The sequence below is a fragment of the Esox lucius genome, chromosome 2 (genome assembly GCF_011004845.1).
Source record: "Esox lucius isolate fEsoLuc1 chromosome 2, fEsoLuc1.pri, whole genome shotgun sequence".
Taxonomy (NCBI): domain Eukaryota; kingdom Metazoa; phylum Chordata; class Actinopteri; order Esociformes; family Esocidae; genus Esox; species Esox lucius.
The window spans coordinates 18,140,827-18,159,728 of record NC_047570.1 but is presented as its reverse complement, the minus strand read 5'-3'; the positions used below and the strand labels follow the sequence as shown (position 1 = coordinate 18,159,728).

Here is an 18,902-nt window from a genome sequence, read left to right as displayed (position 1 = left end):
GTATGGGCCGACAGATGAAACAGAGAGAGCTGGGATATGATTTAGCACCGTATTATGGGCTTTTAAGTAATTTCCTTTCTAATAAGAGACTATTGAGCCATGGTGTCCAGTCAAAACACAGCAGACCGCCCAAGCACAGCGACGGATTACTGATCAACTGACAAGAGGTTTGAACTGTCTCCTGAAAACACAGTGGCTTCAGTGATGGGCAGCCGTCTGAGGTTGTCGGAGGTTGTTCCTGAAATGTGACTGCACACACTGAAAAAGCCATTGTGGCTCAAAAACACGCATCTTTGTAGAGAACAGAAAAGCGTTGAGAGTGGTTATTGATTTTAGTCTCTCCTTATGTATTTGAGAGATTTCTCCTAATATTTTCCTGACTGTGAAAGAACACTGAGAAAGAGACTTAGTCTACTCACCAGGTACCACTGCTGGGTGAACTTGGGGTCTGAGGGCTCTGTGTAGATGTCCCTCTTCTTCCTGCTCTTCACCTGCTGCTGTTCTGCCCACTTCACCTGAAGAATATGTACACATACACATACACACACACACACACACACACACGTCCACACACACACGTCCACACACACACGTCCACACACAGAAAGGTATTAGTCATCATAGCATCGGATTTTCAGCTCCAGCTTCATATTAAGCAGTATTCCTATTACGCAGATGCGACAGACACTAAAACAGAACACCGGCTTCAGCCAGAGGAAGGACGTTACTACACTGAAGACCAGTTCCTTTAGTTTACATTCCACTCACTGTACTTCAAGACATGTTTCAAAAAGTATTTGGAAATGACAAGGAGTGGAATGTAAGCTAAGGAGACTGGAACCAAGACTAGGACACTACAGAGCAGGTCTGGTAATATGGAACCCGACAGACTGGAAGAACAGCACTGGTACCGGCCAGGAGGAATAATTACGATCAGGATCCAATAGGACCGTCCACCCAAATTAAAGATACATCCAATTTCCCTGAGAAACGGGATGCGAGAGATAAAAGCAGCAGCGGCTCAACCCTGCATATTCAGGAGCTGCTCATTTGAGACAGAGCCTAATGAATGCCCAGGCGGAGACTAATTAAAACTGTGAGAAGAGGGCAGATAGAGGACCACACACACTGTAACAAGAACACAGAAATGCACACGCCAATCCACATTAACACAGACAAGGAGAGACACACATACAACCACCCGGGTTAACACAGACAGACGACAGCCTCGCTCAGGCACACTCTCTCTCACTCCCTTGTTCAATCACGCACACCCTCACGAGCACACACACTCTCTCTCACTCCCTTGTTCAATCACGCACACCCTCACGAGCACACACACTCTCTCTCACTCCCTTGTTCAATCACGCACACCCTCACGCGCACACACACTCTCTCTCTCACTCCCTTGTTCAATCACGCACACCCTCACGCGCACAAACACACTCTCTCTCACTCCTTCATTCCATCACGCACACCCTCAACAGTGTACACACACACACTCTCGCACTCCATCAATCAATCAAATGCACTTCAAAAGTCCTTTTTTCAACACAAAGTGCTTGTACGTATAGTGTTTTTCATACACATGCGCGTGAAACACTTGGGCCAGAACACTGACCTGGAAGGCATATGAACTCACGGGCACAGTGCTGTTCATCTGGTAACTCACAAGGCACTCACGGGGGAAACGTGTGCTGTTGTTTGTGATGAAAGGGTTGTTTCATTGCCAGTGTCAGATGTTTTAGTCGCTACCCAACACCAGTTGTTATTTCTTGACATCCAAAACCAGACATCCATTGTCACCGTTCATTCTGCTCCAGTACACATCAAGCGAGTTGCGTTTAGACCTCCGCAGCCACCGGGAGTTTCGTTTTGGAAGTGTCCCACGTTATCTCGGAAAGTGTCATGCGACAATTACCATTTTCACCCATTTAGACTATAAAAGAAACGCTTCTCCGATGCTAATCTAGGATCAAGTCCTGTTCATTTAAATAAACCCAGTGTAGTGTAAAAATGACATCCCACACACACACACACACTTTTCCGCTAGTCTCCCTACTCGCTGTGCTCCGCCACGCTGGGGGGGGGGGGGGGGGGGGGGGTTCATTTTCCCCCTGACAGCTCTGGCTGGCAGTCTGCAGAAAGGGTTGACAGAGGCAGATTGCACACTGGGATGCGGAAGACAAGCAACCACAGGGAGACAAGAAACTGCTTCAAGGACAGAGAGACAGGCATGAAGGACAACCAGGAACTCCCCATCTGCCAACTTAAACCGCAGGTCGTCCTGACACGAGGAAAACAAAGAGTGGCTGGAGTTTTTGGATCGGATGTGTTTACATGAATCAGTGTCGAAAGCCTCGCGCTGGTCGGCAGTTACTCAGAACCACACTGAGGCAGACGCCTCCACGTGGGTGTCTCCTTCACAAGGCCAACCCACTTAGAGGGCCAGGGACTGGGGTTGGGGAGCTACTCTACTGACCACATCAACATGGAAGAGCAGGTAACAGGTGATTTTGTCTTCCAGAAGGAAACGTTCCCGGCTGTCCGGATGGAACAGTCGTTCACGTACAGGAGAGGTTTAGGCAGACAAAACCCCTCTCTCCGGTCAGTCTTGGCAGGGATATATAAGAAGCTTACCCCCCTATTCTCCTCCTTTCAGCACTGATGCTAAGCTAGAGGAAAGCAGTCTGACAGGATGCCTACCAGGAATTTGTTTTCACCTGTCCTGTTTAATGTCAGCGCCGACGTTGGAAGCGAGATGAGGAGAGACAGCCATGGTAGACTATTGAGATTGAATGCCTGTCTTCACTCCATTACCCATGGGTCCATGGGGCTTCCTGTCAGAAGGCAACACAGTTTCCATTATCTGTAATTCTGGCTGCAGTCATGGAACACAAGGTAAATCAGCCATTTGCTCCAGTGTGCAGCTTCCGTCCGCCCAGCTGCTCTGCTCCCCGTAGAGGCCACAGGTTCAGAGAAAACAATGTTTAAAAAAGGAAAGAGAGATTTTGCGCGGCCCAGAGCAACGTGGTTTTTCCTTGACTGTTAAGTCTTACTCAACCATACACCACAGACTGTGGCTGGCCCAGCCAGGCAGAGAGAGGCCAATGGAGGGAGGGAGGCTGATTGTGTTGTGCCACGCTCTGGCCTCGCTCTCGTGCAAACAAGGCATTAACAAGGTCCGCTACAAGACCCCTTAATCGCAGCTCAAGGAAACTTAGTCAGGCATGTAGATTAGCTGCTGGTACTGGACTATGTGCTGTGCTCAGTGAGAGCACAGCCAGCCAATTAGGAACAAAGGAAACCTCACTTTACATGAAAACAACAGACTCTGTGGTAACTAGGGGCAACACTGTGTACCGTCTGCATTTGACCAACGAAGCCTGTCTTCGCTTTTATTCACTCTGCCAACCGCAGTACAGCAGCAGACTGGTTGCTGGTCTGTATCAGGCAGTTCAGGCAGCTGTTTGTCACCTTGTTGTGTGACAGACCACACCCTTGATGTTCCAGATGGACAAGTTCAACCAGGGGATAGGAGACAACGGGTTAAGGCTCCGGTCTGTTAATGAACAGTCAGCTAAGCTCAGACAGCAGCGGCCAAGGGGGTCAGCCACTGTGGGGTTATTGATTAAAACAGGTCAGCCATGACAGAGAGCGTTCCCAGAGTAGCCAAATCTCCTCTCGTAAGATGCACAGGGTTATCTGTTGTGCCTGGCTGCATAAAGGATGGGTAGGCTAAACCTCTAGGAGCAACCAATCTTTTCCATATGACTGACCTCTTCAAATAGACTGACCCATCCACCCCACGCATTAGCAATGGTAATGCTAGTCCCAACACTGAGGAGAAATGTACAATTTGGTGGATAAACAATCCTTCCTAATGATGGATTTAGAATCAACACTTTCTGTCTCACAATGTAATAAGAAAAGTTCACTTTCTTTGTTCATTTTTAGTTTATCACGGATTACCATCCACTCCTCGGGCAAGAACGACAGCCGTTTCCAATATTCATTAAGCCTAATTGACTTTGGAAAAGTTTCCCTATCGCAAACAGAGACAATTAACCAAATGTTTGAAAAGGGACAAATCTGTGCGAGGGAGGGAATTCATAAACAGACAGACTGAGGTGGAAAAGAAGAGAGGGAAGCGATTAAGTGATAAGATCTGCATGATAAATGGGTCCGGAAGCCAGCTATCTGAGACAGCTTTTCTCATGGCTCTAGACCATTCACACACAGGACTCCAGCTGCCTGGTTAGACAATGTAGCCCAGCAGACGCTGAGCAGACTCGTCTCTGTCTTCGTTCCTGCTCTGCTCTTTCTTCCCCTACGTTTACAAAGATAAAAACATCCAAACAGTAACACTACCTTAGGCCAACGCCAAAGCAACAAAACCAACGGTAGCATCGTTCCCATGGCAGAAGCCCTGCCGCTGTGTCAAACGGCTGTAGTGAAGGTAGACCTAGGGAAAAGTCCCAGGGAATTTCCCTGACCAGACATCTGACCGGGAACCCCTCTAAGTGCTAATAAAAATGGCGGCGCTGATTGCATTGCTACAAGTATATCATTTAGGGCTAGCTGCAACCTAACCCGAGAACAGCAACTGCCGACTCCCAGACAATATCAGAGTGATGTATCGCCACTAGATGTGAAGGAGCAGTTGGGCTGAAGCCAGGCATTAGCTCCTGTCAGCGGGGGGTCTGTCAGCCAGCCTGAGGTTTGGCAGTCCCTGGCTGTTCAGTCCACTCTAATGTGACAGTCTATGAGCATGGTTTATTACTCCTATTGTTTGCGCTCCATCTCCCCCCGCCGTGAGCGCTGTGGGCCACGGGGCTGACCTGAGGAGGGGAGGAGGAGGAGGCGCAGGGAGGCTCCCCTTTCTCGGAGGTGCTCTGGGAGAAAAGGAATTCAACAACAGGAAATGGAGCAGCAGCAGAGAGGAAATCCCGTACACTGTGTGGCGAGCGGAGGGGTGGGACGTGGGGGGGGGGGGGTCCAGGGGAGAGGTGGAGGGTGGAATCCAGGGGAGGGGGGAGGGTGGAATCCAGGGGAGGATGGAATTTGGGGGGGGGGGGGGGGTGTTTGTGTTGAACTGCACTCTGTGGTGCCGTGCCACTAAGGCTAAAAGGAGATCTGTCACATAAAACTTTCCCATGGTACACTGGCTCAAGGCAACATCGGCCCAAGTTGGCCACATCTGCTGGCCGACTGACCTGAAACCTAAACATGCAAACAACAACAGAGTCGATGGCCAGGAAAGACTCCCTAGTGCCGCATTTCCACTGGTGCTTTACCTCGGTACCAGGGCTACACCGGAGATTTATGCTATAATGTTGCCGCTAGACTTTAATGTTTCAACTATACATTTGTTACCAAGGACTTAAGAAGGGGCTCAGTTGGGAGCAGAGGATTAAACTATCAACGCAATTTGGTTTTCCAGTTACGATAGTAGTAAAATAGAATTAACAATAACGCCATGCTCAGTTTGTTTATAATACGGCATTTGAACTTGAGTAATAAAACTAATTCCTTCCTCAAACTCTTGCGACCGGCTCCTTCTCCACCCGTGACCCTGCAAATGTAAACCAGTGTATTCATTATTCCGTTTTTTGCCAAAACGATCTACTTTAAATATGAGGAACACACAACGGCCTTCCCATGACATGCCAAAGTTAGTTAGGGGGACTTTTCAATCGCGTGTTCCCAGGTGATGTCGGTGAGTCACTGAACAACCCTGGGAATGTAACTTCAGTACCACATGTTTTGCTCATTCTAGCTTAATCGCACACACACACACACACACACACACACACACACAAACAAACACACACCTCTGTGCTCTGGATCTAAGGGGAAGAGTAAGCTCTGAATCAGCCAGTCCTGTGAACCTTCTGTGTGTTCCGTACAGCATGTGAACTGTCAGCACACTGGTAATGGTTCTCTATGAGCCAGCCTCCCCATTAGCAGAACCAGGCCACCGCAGCACCACGTTACTCATTCAGGGGCGAAACCGGTGCGTGCCTTAGTGTTTCCTGGGCATTAGGCTGTGGGTTTGCGTTACAGAACTTCTTTCTGATCTTCCCATCTTGACCTGAGCTGCGCTGAGGGACAAACAGCTGAGTGGTGTGGAGGGTCTGCTGTGGATGACGGGACATTCTTGTTGATCTAAGAGCTCGCCCTTCACCGCCCTGATAGCACAGGCTGGCCCAAAGAGCCAGAGGGAATCTTGAGACCAGTGGACCACAGAGGACTGAACTACACACAGCCCCAGAAACACTAAATCACAGAGCTGTAAACAGGGACTGATCACTCAAACACAAAGTACTCATAAACATTCACACAGAGTGTTTTCTCACACAAGCAAATGCACACACTCCTATGTGTATGAGAGTAGCATGTTTAGGATGCTTTTATTAGCCCTAAGTTAAAGAAACCAGACAGCCAGACTCTACAGGGCTTTCCATTAAAAGCGTGACAGCTCCTGTGTCCTGTGATTGTATGTTACCTCAGTGGTGACCTCTGACCTGACCCTTGCCCCACTGCCTAACTAATGGTCAATCCACAGATGGTGATGCAGCTCCACCTGTTCATCCACCTTGGCACAGCAGACAAACCCTGTCAAACTCCCCTCTCACCCCAGCACACCTCACATTTTTAGGAGACCAGAAGTAGTAAAATCATACAACCTCCATGTAGGCAAATGGAAAGAAGGGCATTTCTGCACTCTGTACATCGCTTAGAGAGAAGTGCTCGTTGCCAAGTCGCTAGGTCTCCTTACTTCCTTGTATATGTTCTTCCCTTAACCAATTAAAAACGCTGCCATTTTCAAAAAGGAGCCATGAAGTCAGTGGCTATAGCCAATTATGGTGTGAAATTGCTACTCTGTATTTTATGTATAATATACAGTGGGGAGAACAAGTATTTGATACACTGCCGATTTTGCAGTTTTCCTATATGCGAAGCATATAGAGGTCTGTAATTTTTATCATAGGTACACTTCAACTATTAGAGATGGAATCTAAAACAAAAATCCAGAAAATACTTTTTAAATAATTAATTTGACCTAAGTATTTAATCACCTACCAACCAGTAAGAATTCCGGCTCTCACAGACCTGTTAGTTTTTCTTTAAGAAGCCCTCCTGTTCTCCACTCATTACCTGTATTAACTGCACCTGTTTGAACTCGTTACCTGTATAAAAGGAACCTGTCCACACACTCAAACAGACTCCTACCTCTCCACAATGGCCAAGACCAGAGAGCTGTGTAAGGACATCAAGGATAAAATTGTAGACCTACACAAGGCTGGGATGGGCTACAGGACAATATGCAAGCAGCTTGGTGAGAAGGCCACAACTGTTGGCACAATTATTAGAAAATGGAAGACGTTCAAGATGACGGTCAATCTCCCTCGGTCTGGGGCTCCATGCAAGATCTCACCTCATGGGGCATCAATGATCATGAGGAAGGTGAGGAGTCAGCCCAGAACTACACGGCACGACCTGGTCAATGACCTGAAGAGAGTTAGTAACACACTACGCCGTCATGGATTAAAATCCTGCAGTGCAAGCAAAGTCTCCCTGCTCAAGCCAGCACATGTCCAGGCCCGTCTGCAGTTTGCCAATTACCATCTGGATGATCCAGAGGAGGAATGGGAGAAGGTCATGTAATCTGATGAGACAAAAATAGAGCTTTTTGGTCTAAACTCTTTGGAGGAAGAAGAAGGATGAGTACAACCCCAAGAACACCATCCTAACCGTGAAGCATGGAGGTGGAAACATCATTCTTTGGGGATGCTTTTCTGCAAAGGGGACAGGACGACTGCACCGTATTGAGGGGAGGATGGATTGGGCCATGTATCGCGAGATCTTGGCCAACAACCTCTTTCCCTCAGTAAGAGCATTGAAGATGGGTCGTGGCTGGGTCTTCCAGCATGACAATGACCCGAAACACACAGCCAGGGCAACTAAGAAGTGGCTCCGTAAGAAGCATCTCAAGGTCCTGGAGTGGCCTAGCCAGTCTCCAGACCTGAACACAATAGAAAATCTTTGGAGGGAGCTGAAAGTCTGTATTGCCCAGCGACAGCCCCAAATCCTGAAGGATCTGGAGAAGGTCTGTATGGAGGAGTGGGCCAGAATCCCTGCTGCAGTGTGTGCAAACCTGGTCAAGAACTACAGGAAACGTATGATCTCTGTAATTGCAAACAAAGGTTTCTTTACCAAATATTAAGTTCTGCTTTTCTGATGTATCAAATACTTATGTCATGCATTAAAATGCAAATTAATTACTTAAAAATCATACAATGTGATTTCAGGATTTTTGTTTTAGATTCCGTCACTCACAGTTGAAGAGTACCTATGATAATAATTACAGACTTCTATATGCTTTATAAGTGGGAAAACCTGCAAAATTGGCAGTGTATCAAATACTTGTTCTTCCCACTGTAAATGTAGATACTTTACATTTAGTTAAAAATTTAGTGTAAATGAGACTTGGAAGAAAATACAGAATTTAAACTGCTTGACTATAAAAATCTTGGTCAACCAACAGCATATCGAACAAAAACATTTACGTATCAACCACACTGGGCTAGCCCTACCTCTTAATCTACTTCTCACCCTTTTGATGCTAAACACTCAACCTACCCTCCTCACCTGCCTAGAACACTCATCAAGCTGCAAATACGCTCCACACCCCTCAACAACACTCCCACACCCCTCAACAACACTCCCACACCCCTCAACAACACTCCCACACCCCTCAACTACACCCCCACACCCCTCAACAACACTCCTACACCCCTCAACAACACTCCCACACCCCTCAACAACACTCCCACACCCCTCAACTACACTCCCACACCCCTCAACTACACTCCCACACCCCTCAACTACACTCCCACACCCCTCAACTACACTCCCACACCCCTCAACAACACTCCCACACCCCTCAACAACACTCCCACACCCCTCAACAACACTCCCACACCCCTCAACAACACTCCCACACCCCTCAACTACCCCCCTCAACTACACCCCCACACCCCTCAACTACACCCCCACACCCCTCAACTACACTCCCACACCCCTCAACTACACTACCACACCCCTCAACTACACTCCCACACCCCTCAACTACACTCCCACAACCCTCAACTACACTCCCACAACCCTCAACTACACTCCCACACCCCTCAACAACACTCCCACACCCCTCAACTACACCTCTCAACTACACTCCCACACCCCTCAACTACACCCCCACAACCCTCAACTACACCCCCACAACCCTCAACTACACCCCCACACCTCTCAACTACACCCCCACACCTCTCAACTACACCACACACCTCTCAACTACACCACACACCTCTCAACTACACACCCACCCACCTTCTCCAAAAAGGCTCTTACCTGAGGCTCCGTCTGTAGACGGACGTGTGTCCCTCTGTGACCTGACAAAGACCTCTTCTCTACAGAATGGTGCCGGAAGTGATAGATATCACCAAATACCTGCGAACACACACATACACAGGTCATATTAAAATCAGTTACCAGCAGACAACACACACACAGGTCATATTAACACCAATTACCAGCAGACAAACACCCAGTCATTAACCACTGCCATATAAAGTGTTAATTAAGCAGCAGCACATCAGCGTTACCGCGTGTTAGACGGTACAGTTTTAGTACATTTGCACTGTTAAATGTAAAAGTGCAGGAATCATATACTTGACTTTCATAGATTTATACATGAGGGGGTGTGAAAACAGAAGCCAGATACCAGTGGGTGGTGACAGCACTGCAGTAAACACACCATGTCTGAGTTACTTTACCACTATAACACACACACAGACACACACTTGTGCACACAGGCATACTACAGCTGCTGTGAGAGCCCAGCGTCGGTATGAAACGACATGAACCTTGACATTCTCTCTAAAACGCTCAAAAATGGGTTAACAAAAGGAACTACAGCAATATAAAGAAGTGTGTGGCCACAATTGCATTGACTAAAGCCTAATCTGGTGTAATCCAGAGAGGGACAGAGCCAACCCTGACATAATCCAGTGAGGGGACAGGAGCTAATCTGGTATAATCCAATGAGGGACAGAGACAACCCTGGTGCAATCCATTGATGCCCAGGGCCAACCCTGGCGTAATCCAGTGATGGACAGGGCCAACCCTGGCGTAATCCAGTGATGGACAGGGCCAACCCTGGCGTAATCCAGTGAGGGACAGGGCCAACCCTGGCGTAATCCAGTGAGGGACGGGGCCAACCCTGGCGTAATCCAGTGAGGGACGGGGCCAACACTAGCGTAATCCAAAGAGGGACAGGGCCAACCCCGGTGTAATCCACTGAGGGACAGGGCCAACCCCGGTGTAATCCACTGAGGGACAGGGCCAACCCCGGTGTAATCCACTGAGGGACAGGGCCAACCCCGGTGTAATCCAGTGAGGGACAGGGCCAACCCTGGTGTAATCCAGTGAGGGACAGGGCCAACCCCGGTGTAATCCAGTGGGGCCTAACAACGCAGCACTACAGCTCAGCCATACATTTACACTAACGACCTGACGGACAGAGCTATAGGCTCTGAATGACAAGGTCACCAGTGGAACAGGTCACAACTGCTGCCCTGGCTGTGACCTCACTGAGTAAGACAGTTCGGGTCCCAGTGTATGTGCTGGAGAGAAAGCATGAGATGCAGAGACACACATCCATCCCACAATATTTTGCTCTCGGTTTAGTCATTGGAAAGTTGATTATGTCACACTATTACACCTCTAGCCACGTAATAACAGACGCAAATTGTTGATGAGTCAATCTGCCACACAATCCTGCATCATTCCCAGTGAAAAACAAGTCTGTGATTGTAGACCGTAGGAATTACACAGCCAGAGACAGGAAATGTGAGCATGCAGGCCAGACCAGGAAGTAAGAGAACTATCATGCCAGACCAAGAACATGAAACAAGAACAGAACCCCTTAGCTATAATAAATGACATTTTAATGTCTAGAGTGAGCAAGAGAGAGAGAGACCCCCCAACACACACACACCCCCAAGAAGGAGGAGAACCTAATGGCACTCTGATGGGTTTTCAATGGCCAATTAATGATTTCATTAGAGAGAATAGAAGTGTATAAATCATTGCCACTAACTGAAGCATGCCAGTTAGACGTGTCTACAGCATTTACACAGTGCTGGAGGGGAAACAGAAAATGTTCACACCAAATGAGGGAACTGCTTCATGAAGCCAAAGACACTTGAGAAGGCACGGATGTCACTCAGTGGCATCAGCTAAGACAAAGAAAAAAAAGGACTTCACACAGAATCTTAAAAATATATATATAGTACAATCTCTCTCCTGTTATGAGGTCACAGTGATTTTACAGGTTGCCCTGGATGGCAGTGTCAGTACAGTAGAGTAAAACCCAGGCGCTTCTGTGGAGAGTGGTCCAGGTCGGGGGGGCGGGGGGCTTTCCTCCACTCCACTCCAAACGGGTCAACACAAATAACCTCTCCTCTGAGACGCCAGCCAGAGGACAATAGAGAAGTAACAACCCAGAGAGAGCAGATTACACGCTTCACATCCAGACGACTCCCAGAGATGGTCAGGGTTTGCCTGACCACTCCAACTGGATCATCTGCAGATCTATCGTTCAAAGGATAAATCTGTCTGAGACCGACTCCAGCGTGTTAAGTTTGTTAAATGCCAAAAGGAGAGGCGCTGTACAAAACAAAGACATCCGTGATTTGATTATCTCTAACACTGGAGCCAATGACACATCTTTATAATGGACCTTCACTGACCTGTGTTCTGGCTCTGGGCCAGCGCATTGACTTCCGGGATTAAATGGGCAGTTCAAATGGTTTTGCAGTTCAAAAGTTGTGTGGGAGGTGGCCCCGGTGCTGACTTATTGCAGAGAGCGACTTAACATCTGTGTCTGTTGCGTTTGGCTGGAGCAAAGAGCTTGGGTAGCCAGGCAGTGTGTGTGTGTGGAATGTGAACCCACGAGAGAGCGGGACGAAAATGGAATAAAATGCTGACATCCAGCACAAAAGCACCAGCAGCACCACAGTGCTCTTTGTCCTATTGAGAGCATGAGAAAAAAGAGAAAAAAAGGAGAGAAAAAGGGATGAAGACCTGGAGCAATGGTTGCTGAGGGAAGAGGGGCCCATTGTGTGCAAGCCTAGATAAGAGCCTGAGAGGGTGGGCATCGATCAAAGACACAGTGGAAGGAGGTGGAAGGGGTGGGGTTGTGAATACGGCTTTAATGGAGAGCAGCACGGTCCAAGTCACATCCACACCAAGTAAAAGGGACGCGTGAAACAAAGCAGCCAGGATTGATTCTGTCAAAGCGCTTACTGTTTAGGATCTGTTATCCTCTTTACAGTGCTTCATTAGCATGGATATTAAGGTTCAAACATCGGAAAACGCTAACATCTCTGTATTCTAGAGGCATGCGACACTCTTCTCAGGGACCCACAACCATTCCATGTATTAGAAGTATTCCAGAGGCATGCGACACCCTTCTCAGGGACCCACAACCATTCCATGTATTAGAAGTAATCCAGAGGCATACAACAACCTTCTCAGGGACCCACAACCATTCCATGTATTATAAGTAATCCAGAGGCATACAACACCCTTCTCAGGGACCCACAACCATTCCATGTATTAGAAGTAATCCAGAGGCATGCAACACCCTTCTCAGGGACCCACAACCATTCCATGTATTAGAAATAATCCAGAGGCATGCGACACACTTCTTAGGGACCCACAACCATTCCATGTATTAGAAATATTCCAGAGGCATGCGACACCCTTCTCAGGGACCCACAACCATTCCATGTATTAGAAGTATTCCAGAGCTAGCACATCTGATTACACTTGTCGGCTAATCATCAAGTCCTTGATTAGTGTATCAGGTGGGCCTGTTCAAGACCACAACAAAATGGCGAAATGACTGGGGGTCCCGGAGGAGGTTCAGTAACTCTATTCATTTTCAGTAGGAGGTAGGACATTTTTTTTCAAGCCTGAAAGTTTACCACTGATAACATCAGATAATGGTGCTGCTGAAGTCTTGAATGTTTGTACCTTACCTCACTACTGGAAGGCAGGAGTTCAAAGTGTGTGGAATGTTGTGGAAGCCAAGTGCACAGCAGCACACCACTGAGTAAAAGGTCATCTCATAACACAGTAATTAGGGGTTAGGCTTCTGCTAAGCCCTGACTGACTGCTGCTGTCCATTCAGAAAGACCACGACTCTCTCCTCCACTCTTCTGCTACATTAGACGTGAGTTCACTGAAGGGAGGAAGGATAACGGGCCTTAACAATTCCTCCTTTAAACTGCAGCGCTTAAAGCCGCAGTGACAATGTCATTCTAATTCTATAACAATCACTACTGATTTTAGTAGGGGTGTGAGAAATGGAAGGTGATCAAGACAACGGTTGTGAAAAGCAACATAGTGGTTCCTGGGAGGACGCCAACCACCTGTAATTAACAGGTAGTAAAATGCTATCCTAGCCTTAAGCCGTCAGACATTTTAACATGGACAATTCCAATACGAAGCGTTCTTTCTTCAAAGTTGCCAGATGACACGTGAATCACACACACACCCATACAATCATAATCACCTCAGCATTGCAGAACTTCTGTCAGGTCTAATAAGCCACGGTCTTAACAACATTCAACACTCTTATTGACCCTCTTACAAAAATGCCTCACTTGAGGAATAATTAAGTACATTCTTTAAGTGGACAGATACTTGAGGGTTATCCCTCTCGCTTGGCCTCGTCCTCTCTGGTTGTGTGAGCGTGACCATGCATGCCCTGATCCAGCTAACTTCATGGTCTGATGAGCAGTGTGAAAAAAAGCAGAATGGGAAAGTCTCATTCGCAAACATCCTTAGAGTAAACACGTTAAAACGAACACGCCCAGAGTGGACGGACTGTGGGTGAACTGTTCATGGCATTTGACGTCTTATTTTAGAGATGGTTTAACAGGCGGAGAGTCTTTGGCACTGCTGCTTTGCTGCTCTGAGTTGAGGCTGGCATGGAAAACATCTGGTGGCTGACATTTTAGAGAAGTGCAGCACCAAAATGTCACGACCAGTGGGAGGCTAACCCAATTACCAAAGAAATGACCCCTGACCCCTCAGCCAAAATCAGGAAACACTCAGCCTTTGGAGAAAGACGTGACTGCCAAGCATAGAACACACACACACTCACACGCACGGACGAACACAGACAAACACTCTTGCAAACATAAACCCATCCAGCCACAAATAAAAGCCCATGGCTTATCTTAGGCCTGTCTATGCATTTGCGAACCAAACTTAAGAGCCTTATTGTTATCTATCTAATCTGGCATTCACGTTCCGGGAGGTGAACTGGAACTGGTGAGAGAAACGGGCTGTTTGCTGCAGTAGCACGCCAAAGAGGTTTAAACAAGGGAGGAAAATGTGGAAAACAGCCGCCTCAGACTTCAGAGGAGACCATTACCAAAGAGAGAAGGAAATAGAACTTCTGGCTCTCCAAGTCTCAGCCCTTTACTGGAGTCTAATCAGCCTCATTGGGATGCAGAACAACAGGTTCAAAAATAACTGGCAGTTTATGTTCCTCAAGCCCTGTTGTAGCAACAGCAAGACATCTTTCACCCAAGATTTGTCAAAATCATGTCAGACGTTTCAGATCATTCGTGAAAGACGCACAGACGGAGATAGACCGCATTGGGGGACAGCAAACAATGTACACATACATACCTGCCAAGAGGGTCTCAATACGTGCAAACACACTACAGAAAACGTCTTACGAAAGAATTACCTTATTTTAAGGATGGTTAGATTTTTAACATGAAAACCAGATAAATACACTTGATATTATATATTTTTTGCAGTGTACTTTGTTTTTTTTAACAATCTGAGTTGGAATATAAACGCCCCCTCCAGATGTACAAGTTGCTTGGGAGCAAAATGCTATATCAGCGGTTGCTCTGAGTGCCGAGGCCGAGTGAGGTGACAGAGGGGACAGACAGGCTGTGCTGGGCAGGCAGCTGGACCTATCCAACAGTCTCTTCTAATAACTGCCAGGCGAGCAGGTCAGACAGGGTCAGGCTCTCATGCCCTCTCCCAGCAGAAGGATGTGTTCATCCAGTCACCAGCCAGAATAACACACCTCCTCTCCTCCCACTCTTCCTTGCTGGCTGCTGTCATCTCTTTCTCCTTATCCTGCTGCATCTTTCCCATCCTTTAATCTTGGGTTTGTTTTCTTTGTTCAAGTGAGATGTTACACTGGGTCCGAGAGACGCCCAGACTCCAGGGCAGACATCTGACAGCGTTATGCCGCTGCGATAGCTTTACTTGTTCACAGATTTGTGTGGGAAGAAATGTTTTAATAGTTGGACTGGGCAAAAGGTCAATTGTCACACGTCACCTTCATAAGTAATGTGGGACACTTTTCAGTCATTATGGTTGTCTTCATATGTATTGGAGTGAAATGGGTTGTGATAGGAAACACTGGTTCTGTGGGTCCTTCCAGGTCCATAAACAGAATCAGAAAGAAAAAGGTTTTGTCTTTGGAAAGCTACTAACCTCTCAGATTGGTAACAAACTCATTCTGTCACAGCCCTTGTTCGACTGAGAGCACCACGTTAGTAACCAGATAAACAACGTTGTCAGTTTGTACACTTTCCTTATCAGTGGTCTGGCCAAAAAGCTGCGCGCGCATTACATATATTGTTAATGTGATTTAAATTAAATTGTTTTCGCAGTCTAAATAGACTCTAACTCACCATGGCCTGGAGATGCCAACTTTAACTTCCAGGCCATGCTCAGTGGAAAGTTCCTGCATCACCGGAGAAAAGGCTAGGATTAAAAAGAATGGTTGGGGAGCCCGAAACAATGAGCATTCTCTTTAGAACTCTGACAGAACTTCTGACATTCCATAGGTACCTGGAGAGGCTCAACAGCATCTCACCACTACAGCTGCACACCTGCAAGATCAGTGGTTCCCAACCAGGGGTACTAGGACCCCTGGGGGTACTTGGCCTCTCCACAGTGGGTACTTGAAAACACTCATGACACCATAGACTTACTAGTGAAATTAACATGAGGGGGTACTTCAGGGGTACTGAAAGCAGTGCAAAAACATTTTGGGGGTACAGTAACTGAAAAAGGTTGGGAGACACTGTGCTAGATGAACCAGGCTGTGTTTAGGAAACCTTAAACGACACACTACAGCATGCTCATTTATCCAAATAGCAGCACATTCTGCACAATCTACCAAATCCCTCGCTCTGCACTCTGATAGAGCTTATCACTCTCAACATAGTAAACTGCCTGTCTAAGCTTCCCTAAAAACAGCTTGGAGTAATGGACTTAATACCTCTGACAGGAACAACTGATTTAGATAAGCCATGGGTGATTTTCTTTTTGACATTTTAAAATAAAATACATTAAAGGCAGCAATAGACATAGCTAAAAAAAATTATATATATAAGACATTACAATTGTATTTAAGGAGATATTTGCCAAATTACATGATATTCAAGGCATCATTTCTAAAACCAAGCAGTATTATCTAATACAACTTTAGCTTGTTAAGAAAAATCAACCTTGTTTTAAGGATGGTTAGATTTTTAACCGGAAAACAAGATCAATATACTTGATAAGACATCTTTTTTTGCAGTTCAGCGGCAGGCGAACTCTGTCCAAAAGGGTGTTCAAACAGTCGTGTGGTTTACGGTAATGGGAGGTCAATGAATATGGAAGCCCACTGGCAGCCACTCCACATTTACAGAGAACCATGACACACGCACAGGCGTGGCCAAACCTAGCAGTTCTACCGAGGTGTAAGTAGAGGACAGGACATCCCTTTGCCTCCAGCAGCAGAGTACTGTAGTTAATGGAGTGGATTAGAGTGTACTGACTCCCCAACTGCTGCAGGGGGCTGTCAGTCGGTGGTGTTGATGAGGTCTGTCCTTGGAGCCATTACAGTGTGAAGGGCTGCGGTGTCGAAGCGGACGGTGCTGCGCGGAGCAGGGAGATAAGCACGGGGACAGCATGCGTACAACATTCCAGGGTCCCGAAAAAGCCCGGCTCCAGTTTTACAGCTCTTATCTCCAGACTCCATCATTATCCATTACAGCCTGATCAATGCGGCTGAGCACCGGTCACCACTCTGAACACGGGACTGGGTAACTGACCCAATGCAATACCGTTCGGTGTTGAAGGACGCAGTGTGCTGTTTGCACTGTTCAGTGTTGTCAGGGGAACTCCAGTCAGGGTGATCGAAGATTAAAGGTTGAAGCTGACTGGTCGGATAATCTCAAACAGCAGAATTCTGAACCACATGAGAATCCTTTATTTTGGAACGAGGGCATTTTTTACACACTTGAATAGTTACACCGATTTCCAAGCATGGTTTAGGTTCTTTTTTACTGTAATGAAAACAAAGGCACACGCGATTACTACACGTCATGTCTCAAACTCAATGTCTCGTTCTTCATGTTGCAACCTCTGCCCATTGAACCTTAGGACCTCGAAGCGGACCCCAAATTGTCTGTGTAACATTCACCTAAAACTGAATATTTCTGCTTTAAAAAAAAGTGAATGTGCAATTTACGTAGAAAGGAGTAATTACTCAATATCAATGTAATAAAATAACGACATATGGAGTAAGAAAATATATGCCTCACATATAACCAGGTTACAACACATTAATAAAAGGCACAGTCATGAAAACTCTTAATAAGCCAAAACAATTTACTCACTTGTGTTAATGTAATTTACATTAACACATTTCACTCATAATGTAATGTAAATTACATTTTAAAATAAACAGCCTTTCCAATATTCCAGGACTGGCCAACACAACCATGATTGTGACCATATGTACTTTAGGAGAGAACGTCCAGATCATTTCAAAGAGCTGAGTCAAATTAAAAGTTATTGAGAAGAATAACTGATTTATTGGGGGGGGGTTGGGCACACTAAAGGATCCCCAATGAACAAATAATAAACTGTATAAAAAGCCTGATAGAATCAAAGAGTTTGATTTCAAAGACAAAAACAGGTTTATAGAGCCACACACCCAAGGTTCCTCATCAAAGCCCTGAATCAAAAACAGAATGTCATCAACAATATACAGATAAAATGTCTGCTTTCCATCTATAATACAGTTTAAATGGTTTATACAGAGGGCACAATCCAAGAACCCACTACAAATCAATGTGGAAGAAGAGTTAATTTTGCGTAGCCAGAGGACCAACCAGGTCTCAATAGGAGAGAATATCATTAAGCTTTTAATTACTCATACTTCCAATTTATTCTTCAACACCACACTAACGTGATGGACAACCCAGACTATAATTTGCCTTAGGAACAGAGGTAGCGTACTACACCCATCTGAGATTACATTCATTTCAAAGTTATTGCTGTTAAAGACTAAACATGTAACTTCAGCCACTGTGTCCTGAGGTGCAGTGTTTCAATAAAACACTGCAAATGATAAGGGTACTGTGTGTGTATATTTGTACTTGAAAGATAAGAATAAGAGAAGAAGAATTAAGAAAGAATGAATGCTTATAGGTCATTTTTATTTTAAGAGTCAGGCTGAAAGGAAAATGTGATAGCTCTTGGTGGCTAACGTTGTCAAAACGCATGTTTATTGGTAAATTCGGAAATTACCTATCTTTACCTAACTTGCTTGCGGTGAATTGGGATGGGTGACAATATCAGAGGTGTTGTTAAAAATAAATGGCCAAATTCCAGATTTCTGGACAACTGCACTAAGACAACTTGCAAGAATTACAAAAACATATTTTCTTGATGAAAAAGAAATGTAAATAAATGTCATAAATAAAGCTTTGAATTAAGATTAAAAGATATCTGCA

At 46.1% G+C, this 18,902-nt stretch overlaps 1 protein-coding gene across 3 annotated transcripts in view; it reads right to left on the bottom strand.

Moving 5' to 3' along the window:
* The window catches only part of furina (furin (paired basic amino acid cleaving enzyme) a), a 100,938-nt gene that overhangs the window by 34,883 nt on the left and 47,153 nt on the right, over window positions 1–18,902 (bottom strand). For all 3 annotated transcript variants that reach the window (XM_010879675.4, XM_010879685.4, XM_010879669.3), the window contains exons 3-4: window positions 9,415–9,513; window positions 420–515 (exon numbers count right to left, since the gene is read on the bottom strand). In XM_010879675.4, the coding sequence (XP_010877977.1) occupies window positions 420–515; window positions 9,415–9,513 (195 nt within the window). The remainder of the gene's footprint in view (window positions 1–419; window positions 516–9,414; window positions 9,514–18,902) is intronic.